This window comes from Phyllostomus hastatus, unplaced genomic scaffold (genome assembly GCF_019186645.2).
Source record: "Phyllostomus hastatus isolate PE091 unplaced genomic scaffold, TTU_PhHast_1.1 phas_scaffold_200, whole genome shotgun sequence".
Lineage (NCBI taxonomy): Eukaryota > Metazoa > Chordata > Mammalia > Chiroptera > Phyllostomidae > Phyllostomus > Phyllostomus hastatus.
Window position 1 is genome coordinate 13148421 of NW_025334016.1, and position 17338 is coordinate 13165758.

At 34.9% G+C, this 17338-nt stretch overlaps 1 protein-coding gene across 1 annotated transcript in view; it reads left to right on the plus strand.

Moving 5' to 3' along the window:
* The window catches only part of CCNB3 (cyclin B3), a 60195-nt gene that overhangs the window by 35873 nt on the left and 6984 nt on the right, over nt 1–17338 (plus strand). The window contains exons 7-8 of the mRNA XM_045860606.1: nt 958–1050; nt 16767–16904. Of these exons, the coding sequence (XP_045716562.1) occupies nt 958–1050; nt 16767–16904 (231 nt within the window). The remainder of the gene's footprint in view (nt 1–957; nt 1051–16766; nt 16905–17338) is intronic.

Here is a 17338-nt window from a genome sequence, read left to right on the forward strand (position 1 = left end):
CTTATTACCTATAAGAACATAAGCCTGCACTTCTAATTGCTGAGGAGACAGTCTTAGACACAAAAATGGTCAAGTAGTCTTTTTTTGAGTAGCTGTTCTTGGAGATCTTTTCCTTTCTGTATGAAAGTTTTCTGCCATCATATGTAAAATCACACCCTTTGTTTCACCTCTCCAGTCTGGTGAAATTTTCTTCCTCCTTTGAAATCTGCCAATCTCCTTTACTACTAATATTCATTGACTCCAAGTTTTTTTTTCCTGTCTCTTTTAACAGAACAGATGGGACCAATATCATCTGCCAACTGGAATTTTAGCAGGCCATGCAAAAGAAGGAAGATTAATATCTCATATTCCCTCTAGAGACATAGTGTTAGATTAGCTGTCTCCAGAGCCCACATTTTTTCTAGTATACCTTAGAGGATGTAAGAGAAAACTTTGCTATACCAGAAGTGTGGGCCTTAGCTCAGCAGTATAGATTTCACTTGGGATTTTGTTAGAAATGCAGAAATCTGGACCCACCACAGATCTTCTAAATTTAAATGTGAATTTTAAAGATATGCAAGTGGTACATACACATATTAAAGTTTGAGAAACATTGCTCTGCATAGCATGGTATTGTGCTTTTAGGTTGAATTGCAAAAAGGGGGCAAATGTTTTTGGTATTCATCTATAGTCATATGTGTGTTCCTGCCCATATTCCCCCTGACCTCCTTAGTATTCACCCTGACACTGGAATATCATGTGTGTCCATTTTCCAAGGGTAAATGTAACTTGTCTGGAAAAGAATACTTTGATCTGCCTCTATCAGATACCAGCTGAAAACGAGTTAAACCTTGAAGAAATTAATTATGTTAAATTGCAATTTTTTTTCTTGAGATGTTAGTTGCAAATATTTTTTCCTAAGTTACAATTTTGGAACTACAAGAATTGTTTATTAACATTTCTTTCTTATGTCATCAGGAAAAGTTCATACTTAAAAAATACATGAGCTGTCAGAGTGACATCACCAGTAACATGAGGGCCATTCTTGTGAATTGGTTGGTGGCTGTGCAGGTAAGTCTGGCAACTCCTGTTTTAGGGAGTTGCTATTGTATTTATCAATTATTCATTTAACATTACCAGGTTCCAAAAATGGTACAAATTTACTGGGTATACAGAGCTGAATAAGCCATCTATTTCCTGCCCTTGGGAAACTTTTGATATAGGGGGCAAGGTAAGACATGCAGACAAGTAAGTGCAATGCAAAGTAGAATACACTTAAGTAAATATAAGAATGTTATAAATAAGATACTGTAAGAAACCAGTGAAAGGAGAGATTATTTCTAGAAAAAGACAATGATGGCATGTTAGTTTAATCCTTCTTAAAATCTTGTAAAATTATATCTAGTGATTTGGGTAGTGGTCAGTGACAAAGTCTCAAATTCAGGTGGGATGGGTAATAGGATGGACAGTGTAGCACAAAACATGGCAGTTAGCTGCTTGTCCAGGGTTAGTTATTGAGGGAATACGACTATGAATACTTAATTATCACTTTACACTAAGGAAGGATAGCCCAGAATAGTACCTAGCACATACCAAGGTGTCAATAAATAGCTTTTGAATGAATAGAATCAAATGGATTGCTATAGAGTTTGCACAGGAATATAAGGCATAGTCTATGCTCAGAAGAATGTTAGTATATAATTGGAGAGAAAAGGTAATATAGTCTAATATACTTTAAATGCCAGAGAAGTGGTTCAGGCTCACTTTGGAGTGACAGACAAGGGAAATGTGGTAGATTTGGACATCAGCAAAGCATGAAAATATCTTTCATCTTATGGGAATGGTGAAGAGTAGTAAGTTAGATAAGAGTAAAATTTGGAGAGATCTAAATAAATAAAATAGATTCCAAAGATTGCTGATCATTACCAAGCCAGAACAAGATTTCTAGTGGACTGATAGCAGACTTTGTTCTGATCAACATTTTTATTAGTGATGTAGATGACAATAGAGAATAGGAAGATCTACTCATCCCATTCATGGGTAATTGAAATTGGGAGTAGGGAGAGGGAATAAATAGTTAAGAAATAAAATATGTTTACCAACTGGAATGATAAATGGGATCTTTTTAATAAAAGCTATTGTGTTTATTACACAAAGATTCACATTTATTATAGCAAAGTAAGAAATTATAATTACCTATGATCCCACAACCACTGTTAATATGTGTGTATATTACCCCCCACTTTTAAAGTGGTGGTTATCCACTAGGGATGCACCTTTGGTGCACAGATCACAGAATCACAGATGCACAGGACATGTCCCAGACTTATCAAATCAGAATTGTGGTGTATTGCTCAGGCACACATATTTTTATAAAGCTCCACAAGTGATGCTAATGTACACCTTTTGACAGAGAATCACAGTTGACTATTTTAGTATGTAGTTCTATGAAATTTTAACATTCATTTTGAAATAATGGATTTATAATAAGGTACAGAAATAGTATAGAGAAGTCCTGTGTACCCTTTACCTTTCTCCCAATGATAACATTTTGCATAAATGTAATATAGTGTCACAATTGTCCACAGGCCTTATTTAAATTTCATCAGTTTTACATGCATGTGTGTGTGTGCATGGTCTATATAATTTGACCACACATGTAAATTTTGTAAACATCACTACCACCACCACAGTTCAGATATAGAACTATTCCATCACTACAAGGATCCCTCATATTACCCTTTTATAACCACAGCCATGTCCATCTTCTTACCTTCCTGTTTGGAAACTAGTAATTTAGTCTCCACTTTTATAATTTTTTAATTTCATGAATGCTATATAAATGGAATCACATAATATGTAACCTTTTGAGATTGACTTTTATTACTCACCATAATTGCCTTAAGAGCCATCCAAGTTGTTGTGTGCATCAATAGTTCATTCCTTTTTATTGCTGAGTAATATTCTATGGTGTGGATGTACCACCTATTATTAAACCATCCACCCACTGAAGGGCATTCAGGTTGTTTCCAGTTTTTGAGGCTCTGAAAAATACTGCTATAAACATTCATGTACAGGTTTTTGTGTGAGTATAAGTTTTTATTTCCAACATTTAATACCCAGGAGTAGGGATTTCTGGGTGATATGATAAATGTACATTTAACTTAATGAGAAATTGCCACAGAGTGACTGTACCATCTTTCATTCTCATGTAAGATGTTAGGAGAGTTCTAATTGCTCTGCATTCTTGCTGGTACTTGGTATTGTTAGTACTTGTTTTTCAGTTATTAAATTTTAGCTAATAGGTAGCTGAAGAGGAATCTTGTCAGAGATTTAATTTGCATCTCCTCAAGGGCTAATAATAAACATCATCCTTATTTGTCATCCATATATCCTCTTTGCTGAAGTTCCTAAGTATTTTATCCAGTTTCAAATCAAGTAGTTTATTTTATTCATGTCAAGTAGTGAGAATTCTTTACGTATTCTGGATACAAATTCTTTGTTGGACGTTATTTACAAATATATCCTACCAGTCTGTGGCCTTTTCATCTCTTATCTCTGTCTTTTATAAAGCAAAAGTTTTTAATTTTGATAGTCTAGTTTTTCAATATGTTCTTTACGGATTATGCCTTTTGTGTCATGTCTAATAACTCTTTGACTAAACCTAGGTCATAAATATTTTCTCCTATATTTTATCTAAAAGTTTTATAGTTTTAAAATTAAATCTATAATCCCTTCTAAGTTTTGTATAAGGTATAAAGATTTTGAGGTCAAAGTTCATCTTTTGCATATGGAAGTCCAATTGCTCTAACACCATTTGTGGAAAAATACATTTTCTTCACTAAATTTATTTTGTGCCTTTGCCCCAAATCAGTTGGCCTTATTTATGTGGGTCCATTTCTGTACTTATTTCTATGCTCTATTCTTTTCCATTGACTTCTGTGTCTATCTTTTTGCCAATATCACAGTCTTTATTTCTGCAGTTTTATAATATTGTGATTCTTAAAAGTAGGTAGCATGATTCTTTCAACTCCATTCTGTCTTTTTTCAAAATTGTTTTAGCTTTTCTAATTTATTTGCCTTTTAATATAAATTTTAGAATCAGTTTGGCATATCCACAAAAACAACCCTGCTGAGTTTGATTGGAATTGAGTTACGTTTTGTGCAGAAAAGAGTTAACATAATGGACCTAATACTGCTGTCCTTAGAAAGGCCTGTTTGCAAAGTTGGCCCTTGGCTGGCATCTGGGAACTTGACTGGTAAACAGTTCTCTATACTGCTATAAAACCCTTTCTTAATTATAACTGTACTTAAACTGTGCAGACAATGTGGTTTATTCTAAATACGTGCTTTTCTTTTGGGAATCTGGAATTTTGGTACACCCTAAGCAAAGAGTGTTTACGTGACCAACTCCCAATAAAATCTTAGGCGTTGAGTTATTAACGATCTCCCCTGTAGACAACACTTTACATGTATTGTCACATCTCATTGCTGGAGGAATTAAGTGCACCCTAAATGACTCTAGTAGGTCAGGACTCTTAGAAGCTTGGTTCTAGTTTTTGACCAACTTTGCCTGTACTTTTTTTCCCTTTGCTGATACTGCTTTGTATCTTTTACTATAATAAATAGTAGCCACGAATATGACTATACTCATGGTCCTGTGAGTCCACCTAGGAATGTGCTCTTGGAGACCCCCCAACACACATCTATAGGTGGGAGTTGAAAAGAATTGTTAATATTTTCTATGTTGAATCTTCCAACCCATGAATGTATTATGCCTCATTTATTTAGTTAGAATTTTTTTTTTTTTTACCATATGGATCATGTACATGTTTTGTTAGATTTATACCAAAATATCAGTTTCTTGGAGCTATTGTAAATGGTAGTTTTTAAAATTTAGGTTTCCAGATTTACACTACTGTTATGAAATATTGATATTTGTGTTTTGACCTTGTATTATATGACCTCACGAAAGCCTAAAAGCTGTATTCTTAGTTTTTTTTAGAATACCAAGGAGTAACAAACTTTATTTTAGAAAATAGACTTTAGAAACATTTTAGAACTGATTTTTAAATTGAGTCAAAAGACCTAGAATCAACAAACTATTATAAATAACCAACAGGAAATTAAAATAAGTTGTTTTTAAAAGTATATGATTCTCATTTCTTGAAGTTATCTGTGTAGACAATTATATCATTTTAAATGGACACAGTTTTATTTCTTTCCAATATGCATGCTGTTAATTTCCTTTTTGTGTTTTATTACATTGTGTAGGACTTCCATTATGACGTTGAATAGGAGCAGTAAGAGTGCACAGTCTTGTGTTATTCCTAATCTTAGGAAGAAAGCAATTAGTCTTTCACGATTAGTATGATCTTAATGTAGAGTTTTCTTTTTAAATTAATTATTTTCAGAGAGAGGAGAAGGGAGGAAGAAAGAGAGGGAGAGAAACATCAACATGTGGCCACCTCTCATATGCACTCAACTGGGGGACCTGGCCTGTAACCCAGGCATGTGCCCTGACTGGGAATTGAACTGGTGACCCCTTGGTTTGCAGGCTGGCACTCAATCCACTGAGCCACACCAGCCAGGGCTTAATGTTGAATTTTTGTAGATACCCTTGATCAGGTTGAGAAAGTTACTTTCCATTCCTAGTTTGCTGATGTATATTTATCATAAATGATGAATTTTTCTTATATCTATTGATATGATTTTTGTTTAAGACTATTAATATGGTGGATTACATTGACTGATTTTCAAATATTGAAGCAGCCTCATATTCCTAGGATAAACATCACTTGGCCCTGGTATATTATTCTTTTTATATACTGTTGCATTTTATGTGCTAATATTTTGTTGAAGATTTTTGCATCTATATTTCTGTTGGATGTTGGCCTGTAGGTCTGTAGTGGAGTTTTTTTTTGTACTGTCTTTGTCTTTTTTTTAAGATTTTATTTATTTATTTTTAGAGAGGGAAGGGGGGGAGAGAGAGATAGAGATAGAGATAGAGATAGAGATAGAGAGAGAGAGAGAGAGAGAGAGAGAGAGAGAGAGAGAGAGAGAGAGAGAGAGAGAAACAGAAACATCAATGTGCGGTTGCTGGGGGCCGTGGCCTGCAACCCAGGCATGTGCCCTGACTGGGAATGGAACCTGCGATGCTTTGGTTCGCAGCCTGTGCTCAATCCACTGAGCTACGCCAGCCAGGTCTTTGTCTTTTTTTTGGTATGAAAATGATACTGCCTTCATAAAATAATTTGGAAAATTATCCCAGATTATTTTTTAGAATTCTATATTATATGTACAATTGATATTATTTATTCTTTAAATGTTTGATAAAATTTGCAAATGAAACCATCTGGGCCTGAAGCTTTTTTCTTTTCCTTGAATTTAACTAAAAATATAATTTCTTTAAGAGTTAAAAGATAATTCAAGTTATCTATTTCATTTCAGATGACTTTTGGTAGTTTGTGATTTTCAAAGAATTGGTCCATTTCAACTTAAGTTGTTGAATTTATGTGCATAGTGTTGTTTATAGTATTTCCTGTATTATTTACTCTTTCATTCCTGATATTTGGTGATGTGTGTCTTTTCTCTTTTTGTTTATCAATCTTGCTAGAAGTTTATCAATTATATTGATTTTTCCCCAAATAACCAGTGTTTGGTTTGATTAATTTTCTCTATATTCTGTTTTCAGTTTTATTGCTGTCTGCTTTAATTTTTATAGTGTTCTTTCCTCTTGCTTTGAGTTTAACTTGCTTTCTTTTTCTTGTTTCTTAAGGTAGAAGCTTAGATTATTGATTTCAGACCTTTCTTTTTTCATAATATAAGCATTTAAAGCTATCAGTTTTTCTCTAAGCACTGCTTTATGTGCATGTTATAAATTTGGGGAGACTTCCTCTTTAATCCATGGACTGTTTAGAACTTTGTTGTTTAATTTACAAGTGTTTGGAATTTTAACCATTATTTTTCTGTTATTGATTTCTAGTTTAATTCCATTGTGGTAAAAGAAACCACTTATGTATGGTTTTAATTCTTTAAAAAATTTAAAAGATTTATTACACAAGAAATGGCCTGTCTTGGGGAATATTCCCTGTGTACTTGAGAAGAATGTGTATTCCACAGCTGTTGGGTGGAGCGTTCTACATCAGTTGGATTCAGTTGGTTGATGATGTTTAATTTCTTCATTATCTTTGCTGATTTTCTGTGTACTAATTCTCACAAAAGAGGAATGCTGACATTTTCAACTATAAGTGTGAATTTGTCTATTTCTCTTTCCAATTTTGTCATTTTTTTGCATTGTATATCTTGAAAATCAGTTATTAGGAACATGAGGGGACACACACAAAAAAACAGAACCCTATAATTATCTTCTGGTGGCCAGGCCTCTTGTAGTACAGCCTTCCCTTGCTAGGTGAGTTTTCTATGAACCCATCTGCATCAGCGTACCAGTGGGCATTGTTGTGAGAGGCTGCATTTGGCTTCAGTGAATTTTTTTGAAGACTCTTTCAGTGTGTTTGCCCTTTTCATGATGGGTGATTTATGAGTGCACTTTCCCACACTGCATTGAGTGTTTAGCAGTTTTTGTCCAAACATGGCATGACATCCCTGCCTCACCCTCCCTCTTCACCTGAAATCACCTCAAGTGGCTTTTGTTTTGTTTCCCTGGATAAAAAACGTCCTCAAAAGGAAATGTTTTGCTGGTATGGAAAAGGGTGAGAAGCAAAAAAAACAACACTAAGAAGCATCAAAATCAATGAGTTCAAAAACTGTTTTGAGCAGTGGAAAAAAAGTCTCGATAGCAATATTGCATCAAATGGGGAGTACTTGGCGGCTGAGGGTTAAACATATAAGAATAAATACATAAGTTTTATAAATAAATTCTGATTTACTTTGGGTCCCCCCCCCTTGTACACATTTAAGATTGTTATATCCTCTTTATAGTGTTTTGTGACTTGCTTTTTTTTCTCCTGTAGCAATGTTCATGTAATTGTGAACATATTTTAGTTAAGTTGGCATATTTTTGCATCAGTTTTATTGACTGCATAGTATTCTGTTCTTCAACTGTCATCATTTACCCAACCCCATGTTGGATATTTAGGTTATTTCCAAATTTCCCACTTAGAGATATCCCTGTAGTGAACATGCATACATTTGCATTGTTCATAACTGTATTCTTTATTTTCTGGAATAAGCTACTAAGAATAGAAGTATTAGATCAAAACAATGTACATTTAAAATTTTTGTACATGTAGGCAACTGTCCCTTGGAAGTGTCATTTCTATTTGTACTTTTACCAGTACTGAATGAAAGTGATTATTTTCTCATAATCTTACCAACATGGGATATTATATTTTTTGCCATCTGCTAAGTGAAAAATTTTAATGTGTTATTTTGGGTTGATGTACAGGGGCATTGACATTTTAATTAGTCAAGTCTATTCTTTCATTTATGGTTTTAATTTTTTTCTTGCTTAGAAAAGTCTTCTTCATTCATAATAATATAAAGCTTTCTCTGAATTTTTCTTGAACATTTCCTCTTTTTAAAAATATATTTTATTGATTATGCTATTATAGTTGTCCCATTTTTTTCTCCCCTTAATTATCCTCCACTCTGTACCCCCCATTCTAGTAGCATTCCCCCTCCTTAGTTCATGTCCATGGGTCATACATATATAAGACCTTTGATTCTCCATTTCATATACTATTCTTTTTAAAATATATTTTATTCATTATGCTATTGTAGTTTTCCCAATTTTTCCCCTTTTATCCCCCCTTCACCCTCCAACCCTCTAGCATTCCCCCCCTTAGTTCATGTCCATGGATTGTATATATAAATTCTTTGAGTTCTCTGATTCCTATACCATTTTTATCTCTCCCCATTGATTTTATGACTATCAATTATGCTTCTTCTTCCCTGTATCTTTCCCCCCATTCCTCCCTTCCCCCTCCCCACTGAAATCCCTCCATGTGATGTCCATTTCTCTGATTCTGTTCCTGTTCTAGATGTTGGCTTAGATTTTGTTTTCATTGTTTTTTCTTTTCTTTTAGGTCTATTTACTGATAGTTGTGAGTTTGTTGTCATTTTCCTGTTCATATTTTTTATCTTCTTTTTCTTACATAAGTCCCTAAGATAAGGGACTTATCCCTTAGGTAAATCTCATGGGGAACATTTCATATCATAAGGGCTTGGTGATGATGAACTCCTTTAACTTGACCTTATCTGGGAAGTACTTTATCTGCCCTTCCAGTCTAAATGAAACCTTTGCTGGAAAGAGTAATCTTGGATGTAGGTCCCTGCCTTTCATGACTTTGAATATTCCCTTCCAGCCCCTTCTTGCTTGCAAGGTTTCTTTTGAGAAATCAGCTAGTATTCTAATGGACACCCTTTTGTAGGTAACTCTCTCCTTTCCTCTTGCTGCCTTTAAGATTCTCTCTTTAACTTTAATCTTGGGTAACTTAATGATGATGTGCCTTGTTGTGTTCCTCTTTGGGTTCAACTTCTTTGGGATTCTCTGGGCTTCCTGGACTTCCTGGAAGTCTATTTCCTTTGCCATACTGGGGAAGTTTTCCTTCATTATTTGTTCAAATAAGTTTTCAATTTCTTGCTGTTGTTCTTCTCCTTCTGGCACCCCTATAATTCAGATACTGGAACATTTCAGGTTGTCCCAGAGGTTCCAAAGTATATTTTCATGGTTTTAAATTCTTGTTTCTTCATTCTGTTCCAGTTAGATGTTTATTTCTCCCTTTTGTTCTAAATCATTGATTTAAGTCTGGTTTCCTTCCTGTCACCGCTGGCTCCCTGAATATTTTACTTTATTTAATTTTCAGTGTTGTTCACTTTTTTCATTTTTTGACCAAGCTCAATCAGTTCTGTGAGCATTTTGATTACCAGGGCTTTGAACTCTCTGTAAGATAGGTTGGTTATCTCTTCATCGCTTACTTCTCTTTCTGAGGTTTTGTTCTGTTCTTTCATTTGGGCCATATTTCTTTGTCTCGGTACACTTCTTAAGTTGTAAGTGAGTGGGACCTTAAGTATTCACCAGGGCAGGGAAGCCCTCCTTGCTGCACTGTGGTGCTGCTTGTGGGGGAGGGGCCAGAGAAGGAACAATGCAGCTCGCCTGCTCAGCTCTAGCCCATTTTCTAACAAACTCTTTTGTGAGACTGGGAGTTTCTCCCATCACAGCAACTGCTTAGTCCACAGTCAACTCTGAGTCTCAGTTTCCTGTTCTCCCAGCCCCACCCACGTGGTCTGCCACCTTGCTGTGGGGCCTTACTGGTCTGGTTGTTCTGGTTGACTGTTTCTTTAATTCCTTGGTAGACAGAGTTCCATGCAGTTGATTTTCTGGCACTTCTGGTTGTTTATTGGTTTTAGATTGGTTGTAATCATCATTTTGGTTGTGCAAGGAAGTGAATGACTTCTATCTATGCCTCCATCTTGGCCAGAACTCCTCTTCTTGAACATTTATAGCTTCATGTTCACATTTAAATCTTTATCTGGAATTTATTTTGGTTTTGATATCAGCATCTATACACCTTTCTCCAATGTTTATCTAGTTCTTCTGATATCAGTTATTGTTTTTCATTATCCACTGGTTTGAAATGACATTTTTAATTACATATATGTGGGTTTGTTTATGGTCTTTCCAATTATGTTCTTTGGTATGTCTAACATCAGTAGTATGCTGTTTTTATTATTATAGCTTTGAAATATATTTATTGCCTATTTACTCATCTTTTATAAAATATTCATGGTTCTTACACATTAAATTCTTCTAGGTGAGCTATAGAATAATTTGGTCAACTCTTCAAAAAAAAGCCTATTGAGATTAATTCTGGGAGAATCCACAGATTTTGTAATATTGAACTTTGTAAGCCATTTAGGTTATGTTCGTTTATTTACCGTGTCTTCTTTTACAATTTTAAGTTTTAAAAGATTCTCTTCATATTGACTCACTTACTTAAAAAGGTATTTCTTGGATATTGGGAAAGTTTTTTTAATGTTGTTAGTGTTATCTTTTTTCCTTTAAATTTTATATTTATTGCCAGTATATTGAGAAAGCAATTGATTTTTAAAATTTATTTTGTATTCAACTACCTTTCTGAATTTAGGCATGGTTTATTTAATTTACTCTTAGATTTGATGTGCTTATACTTTTATTTAGGATTTTTGCTTCTATATTCACAAATGTAATTCTTATACAAATGTGATGGAGGGTGATGTTTTTAAAAAAGATTTTATTGATCTATTTTTAGAGACAGGGGAAGGGAGGGAGAAAGAGATGGAGAGAAATATCCATGTGTGGTTGCCTCTTGCACAACCCTCACTGGGGACCCATCCTGCAACCCAGGCATGTGCATTGCATGTGCCCTGACTGGGAATTGAACTGGCGACCCTTTGGTTTGTAGGCTGGCACTGAATCCATTAAGCCACACCAGCCAGGGCAGAGGGTGCTGTTTTTGTTAAGCTTGGTACCAGGACTACTCTAGCTTATTAACATAATCAGGAAGTTTGTTTTTCAACAGTACTAAGTTTAAGGCAGGATTTTAATTTTATTTATTTTTTAAAGATTTTATTTATTTATTTTTATAGAGAGTAGAATGGAAGGAGAGAGGGAGAGAAATATCAATGTATGGTTGCCTCTTGTGCTCCCCCAACTGGGCACCTGGCCTGCAACCCTGGCCCTGACTGGGAATTGAACCCATGATTCTTTGGTTTGTAGGCTGGTGCTCAATCCACTGAGCTACACCAGCCAGGGCAACATAGGAATTTTATTTTCCTTGAATAACTTTCTCATGAACGCATTGATACATGATGCTATTTATGTGTGTCTTTCTTAAATAACTTTTTCTAATAATGTTGATGGTCATTGACATACTAAGGTTTTAGTCTTCTTGAGTCATTTTTGCAGTTTATGTTTTCCTAAAAATAACTTCATGGATATTTTCAGTTATCATAGATTGTGTATGGTATTATTTTATTATCCTTTATAATTATTTTTCTCATTCAGAATGTTGCATTTACATACTCTCTTTCCTCACAAAATATTTGTTCAGTCTTGTGGTCAAAGAACCAGCTCATGGATAAATGTATATGTGTTTCTTTTAAAAATTTTACTAACATCTGCTTTCATCTTTATTTTTTATTTAGATTTATTTTGTTGTTTTTCTCTAGATTCTTGAAATGATTGGTTAGCCTATTTTAATTATTTCTCACATCATAATAAAAGCTCCAAAGCTTTACATTTTCTCCTAAGTAGCCAATTCTGAGTACATCCCATTAGTTTTGAAAGAAAGTGTCGTAATTATCTTCTTTTTTTCACAATCAACTGCAATTGCAATTTTTACTTCCTTTTTGACCCAGGTGGTTTTTTTTTTGTTTGTTTGTTTGTTTTAAGAATAGTGCTTCCCTAGCTGGTGTGGCTCAGTGGATTAAGAGCCATCCTGAGAACCAAAGGGTTGGTGGTTCAATTCCCAGTCAGGGCACATGCCTATGTTGCAGGCTGGGTCCCTGGTTTGGGGTGCATGAAAGGCAACCACACATTGATGTTTCTTTCCTTCTTTCTCCCTTCCTTCCTCTCTCTCTGAAAATAAATAAAATTTAAGAAAAGAATAGTGCTTATCATTTTTTCAAGTGCTTTGCTTTTCATTGGTTATTTGTTTTTTCCTTTTATTACCAATTTTTAGATTTATTGTATTGTATATTAAGAATGTGACCTGAATGATGATTTTTGCTCTTCTTAAGTTGATGAGGTTTTATTCATGGCTTTAGACATAATAGGTTTTTATGAATGATTCACTGATGTTTGAAGAAAATATGTATTCTCTATAGGTACAAAGATCATTATGTCAATTAATTTTGGCTTAATTCTTATATAATTTATATGCTAATTTATTTTTTCTGCTTAACTTATCAAAGTCTGAGAGCAATGTGGGAACCACCCATAATTATTGTTGTTTAGTTAATCCTCCTGGCAATTCTTCACCCCCTTCATCTCACCTTAACCCCTCTGCCCCATACACTTTTTAAAACTACAAAGTGAACAGATGTTATAGTATGTGTGTGTATTCATATATATTTGTGTGTGTGCATGTGTTTGTATAAAATCAACAACCCTTTTCCTCTATTCTTATTCCTCAGGAGTAGCAACTGTAGTTTAGAGTGTATCCTTTTAGATATCTTTTTGTGTGTCTTATCACTTTTATTAATATTTGACTATCCTTTCTTTAAAAATCTTAAATTATATGAGTAATACATAAAGGCCTACACATGCATACATATATGCACATATAAAATATAGCTTTTTAATGAGTGTGGGTTTTATGATATTTTTCTTATATGCATAGGTCATACTTTGTACATTGCTCTACGACTTGCTCTTTTCTCTTAAGAATAAGTCTTAGTAATCTTTCCTTTTGAATATAGATCTACTTCATTCTTTTATACTGTTGTATAATATTGTATTATATAGATATAGTCATTATTTAGTTAACCAATCCCTTAGGTTAATCTGATCTATTAATTTCCCATCAAGTAAAAGGTGATTATTCATATACTTTTAGTTTATTTCTTCTATTGTTAGTTAAAATAATCTAGACTTTTAGATCTAGACTCTACCTAACATATAGAAAAAAACACAGGGAAGCTGCCAAATTGAGGAGACAAAGAAATATGGCCTAAATGAAAGAACAGAACAAAACCCCAGAAAAAGAACTAAATGAAACAGAGATAGCCATCCTATCAGATGCAGAGTCAAAATACTGGTGATCAAGATGCCCAAAGAATTCATTGAGTATGGCAACAATATAAAGGAAGAACTGAAGTTTACATTAAGTGAAATAAAGAGAAATCTACAGGGAACCAACAAGTGAAGGGAAAGAAGTGGGCATTCAAATCAATGATTTGGAACATAAGGAAGAAGTAAACATTCAACCAGAACAGAAAGAATAAACAAGAATTTAAAAAAAAATGAGGATAGTATAAAAAGACTCTGGGACATCTCCAAATGTGCCAACATCCGAATCATAGGGATGCCAGAAGGAGAAGAGGAAGAGCAAGAACTTGAAAACTTATTTGAAAAAATAATGAAAGAAAACTCCCCTAAATTGGGAAAGGAAATAGACATACAAGTCCAGGAAGCACAGCGTGTCCCACACAAGTTTAACCCAAAGAGGACCACACCAAAATGCATCATAATTAAAATGCCAAAGGTTAAGGATAAAGAGAGAATCTTAAAAGCAGCAAGAGAAAAGCAGATAATTATCCACAAAGGAGTTCCTATAAGACCTCTGGCTGCTTTCTCAAAAGAAGCTTTGCAGCCAAGAAGAAACTGGCAAGAAGTATTCAAATTGATGAAAAGCAAGGACCTATAACCAAGATTAGTCTATCCAGCAAAGCTATTATTTGGAATGGAAGGGTAGATAAAGTGCCTCCCAGGCAAGGTAAAGCTAAAGGAGTTCATCATCACCAAGCCGTTATTACATGAAATATTAAAGGGACTTATTTAAGAAAAAGGAGAAGACTAAAACTATGAACAATAAAATGGCAATAAACACATATCTATCAACTATTGAATCTATAAAAACAACAACAACAACTGAACAAACAACCAGAACAGTAACAGAATCATAAGTATGGAGACCATTTGGAGGGTAATCAGCTGGGAAGGGAAGGGGAAAAATGGGGGAAACAATGCAGGGTTTAAAAAGCATAATTGGTAGGTACAAACTAGACAGGGGGATGTTAAGAATAGTATAGGAAATGGAGAAGCCAAAGAATTGACATGCATAATTCATGGACATGAACTAAGGGCCAGGATTGCTGGAGGGAATGGGAATATGGGGCATAGAGGGGCAAAGGGGGGAAATTGGGATAACTGTAATAATATTATCAATAAAACATTAAAAAAGACAAGTTAATTACCCTGGATTATGCAAGTGGGCCCAATGTAATCACAGGAATCCTCAAATGTAGCAGAGGGAGTCAGAAAGTGATGTAATGTGAGAAAGACTTGGCTGGCCGTTGTTGTCTTTGAAGATGGAAGGGACCCCAAACCAAGGAGTGCAAGAATCTTCTAGAAGCTAGAAAAAGGACTCTTCTTTAGAACTTCCACAATGAAACACATCCCTACTAACACCTTGATTTTTTTTAGTCCAGTGAGTCTTATTTTGAACTTCTGAACTCCAGATCTGTGAGATAATAAATTTGTATTGTCTTTAGCCACTAGCATGTAATACTTTATTACAGCAACAATAGGAAACTAATGAAGGCAGATTTCTGAGAGTATCCAAGGCCATAATCCAGGAACAACAGGAACAGCTTATTAGTGTTTTTGTTATTCAGAAACTTAATGTATCTATTGATGAACCAATATTTTCAACCTTCTTCTGATAATTATTCATGTATGCTAATATCCATTTCTCCAAAGCTTTTTATTGACCTACATACATTGTGGTCAGCTAGGTTCCAGCCAGTAAGAGTAGCCAATACAAAGGAGTCCCAATGACACATGTGAAACTTTCAGGGAGGGTGATTACTACTCAACATAAGGAAAACTTTTCTGTTAAAACTACTCAAGGTGAGATCAAGCTGTATTTGGAGGTTTTATGACAGGAACTGAACAACTATTCAGTAGAGACATTAAAGAAAGGGTTCAAGCATTGATTGATGTGTTGGGATTCTAGATTTTATTCTTCTCTTAGATTCTTCTTCATACTCTTAAGAACCTAAGGGGTTCTGAGGGAAAAGTATCAGGATTGGGTAGGACCCATGCATACAGTGTAAACTTCGGCTATAGATTGCCTCCAGCCAAAGAAAAAGCAGGTACTGAAATCCAGCTTATGCTGTTTGCCAAGCCCTGCATTCTGGCTGTGGGGTTACTATGCCCTGAGATGGGGTCACCTTTTGCTAATTCATATACAGGCATTGTGTGCCTTCAGGGCTGCATTCACCCAGAGAAGGTACCTTTTTTCTAATTTTCACAAAACTGCCATATAGGCGAGCAGTACTGTGGGGCTACTTAAAAAAAAATCTTTATTGTATTTTTTTCCATTACCATTGTCCTCTTATATCTCCCTCTCCTCAGCATTCACCACACCATTGTCATGTCCATGGATTCTTTTTCTTTTTTGCTCAATCCCTCCACCTTCTGGGACTACTTTTATAGGAGATTGTTTCTTGGAATTGGTGAAGGCAAGACAAGGATAGATAAAAGAAGGAAAGGAGGGTTGTGCTATTAATTCATTAATCTCATTCTGGCTTCTTCAGCCCCTCAGCTTACTTCCAAATGGTGCTATTGGTACTTGTTACAAATCTATACATTCTAATGGCTTAACTAGTTGGGAAGAGATAGTAATGAATGAATAAACTAATAAGTAAGCAAACACATCTCTGTATTTCAGAGCTAAATAAACATGATCTCTTTTGGGAATTCACTGTATAAGGTAGTAGCAAATGGGGAAAACAAGAATCTAAGTATGTATTAGAGATCAAGGAGAGAGGATGTGTTCCCTCAAGGTGTTCATAGAGAAGGCAGAGCCTCTCTCTCTGATTTGTAAGACTGATCACTTACCTCAGTGTAGAGATAGAAAATACCAGGGTTCTCAAAGGCACAGGAGATATAGTCAGGCACCTACCTAAAGTTGTTCAAGCACTCAGAGCAGAAACTCAGTTGGCTAGTTTTGAAAGCTCTATTGTCCTCAATGCTGCAGACCAGGTTGTTAGATTTATCTGGATGTGATTTTGAAGCTGGACAATATGCAGATATTTGCCCTGTTTGTGTATTCCTCCAGATTACCTTTAAGGTGAGTCATGAGACCCTCTACTTGGCAGTGAAGCTGGTGGATCACTACCTTATGAAGGTAATGTGCAAGAAAGACAAACTCCAACTCCTTGGTTCTACTGCTTTTATGATTGCAGCAAAATTTGAGGTAAGCCTGAGTCCATAGAACCTGAACACTAATCAATGAGATTTCTAATCCAAGTCATGTACATACATATGCCTATGCATGTGTATATGAGTATGTATATATGTGTATGTATATACATTATATGCATGTATATGTATACATATCTACACACACATATATGTTTGCATATATTTGTACCTCAGTCTGTATACAAATAATTATTTCTACCAATTTTTTGTCTGTCTTCCCCAGGAGGAAAGCTGATGTTGGGGGGCAGTAGTGTTGTATTTGTTTTCTGGCATCAACCAGATTCTTCCATTTTCTCTAAGATTCATGTATGTGAGCATGTGCCTAATTCAATGGCTTGTTCTTTTTAAAGCTTCCTTTTGGTCTAAGATTCTTTGCCCCCAGCCCTTTTATCCTTCCACCAACTCCATCTCCATCTAGTAGAATCT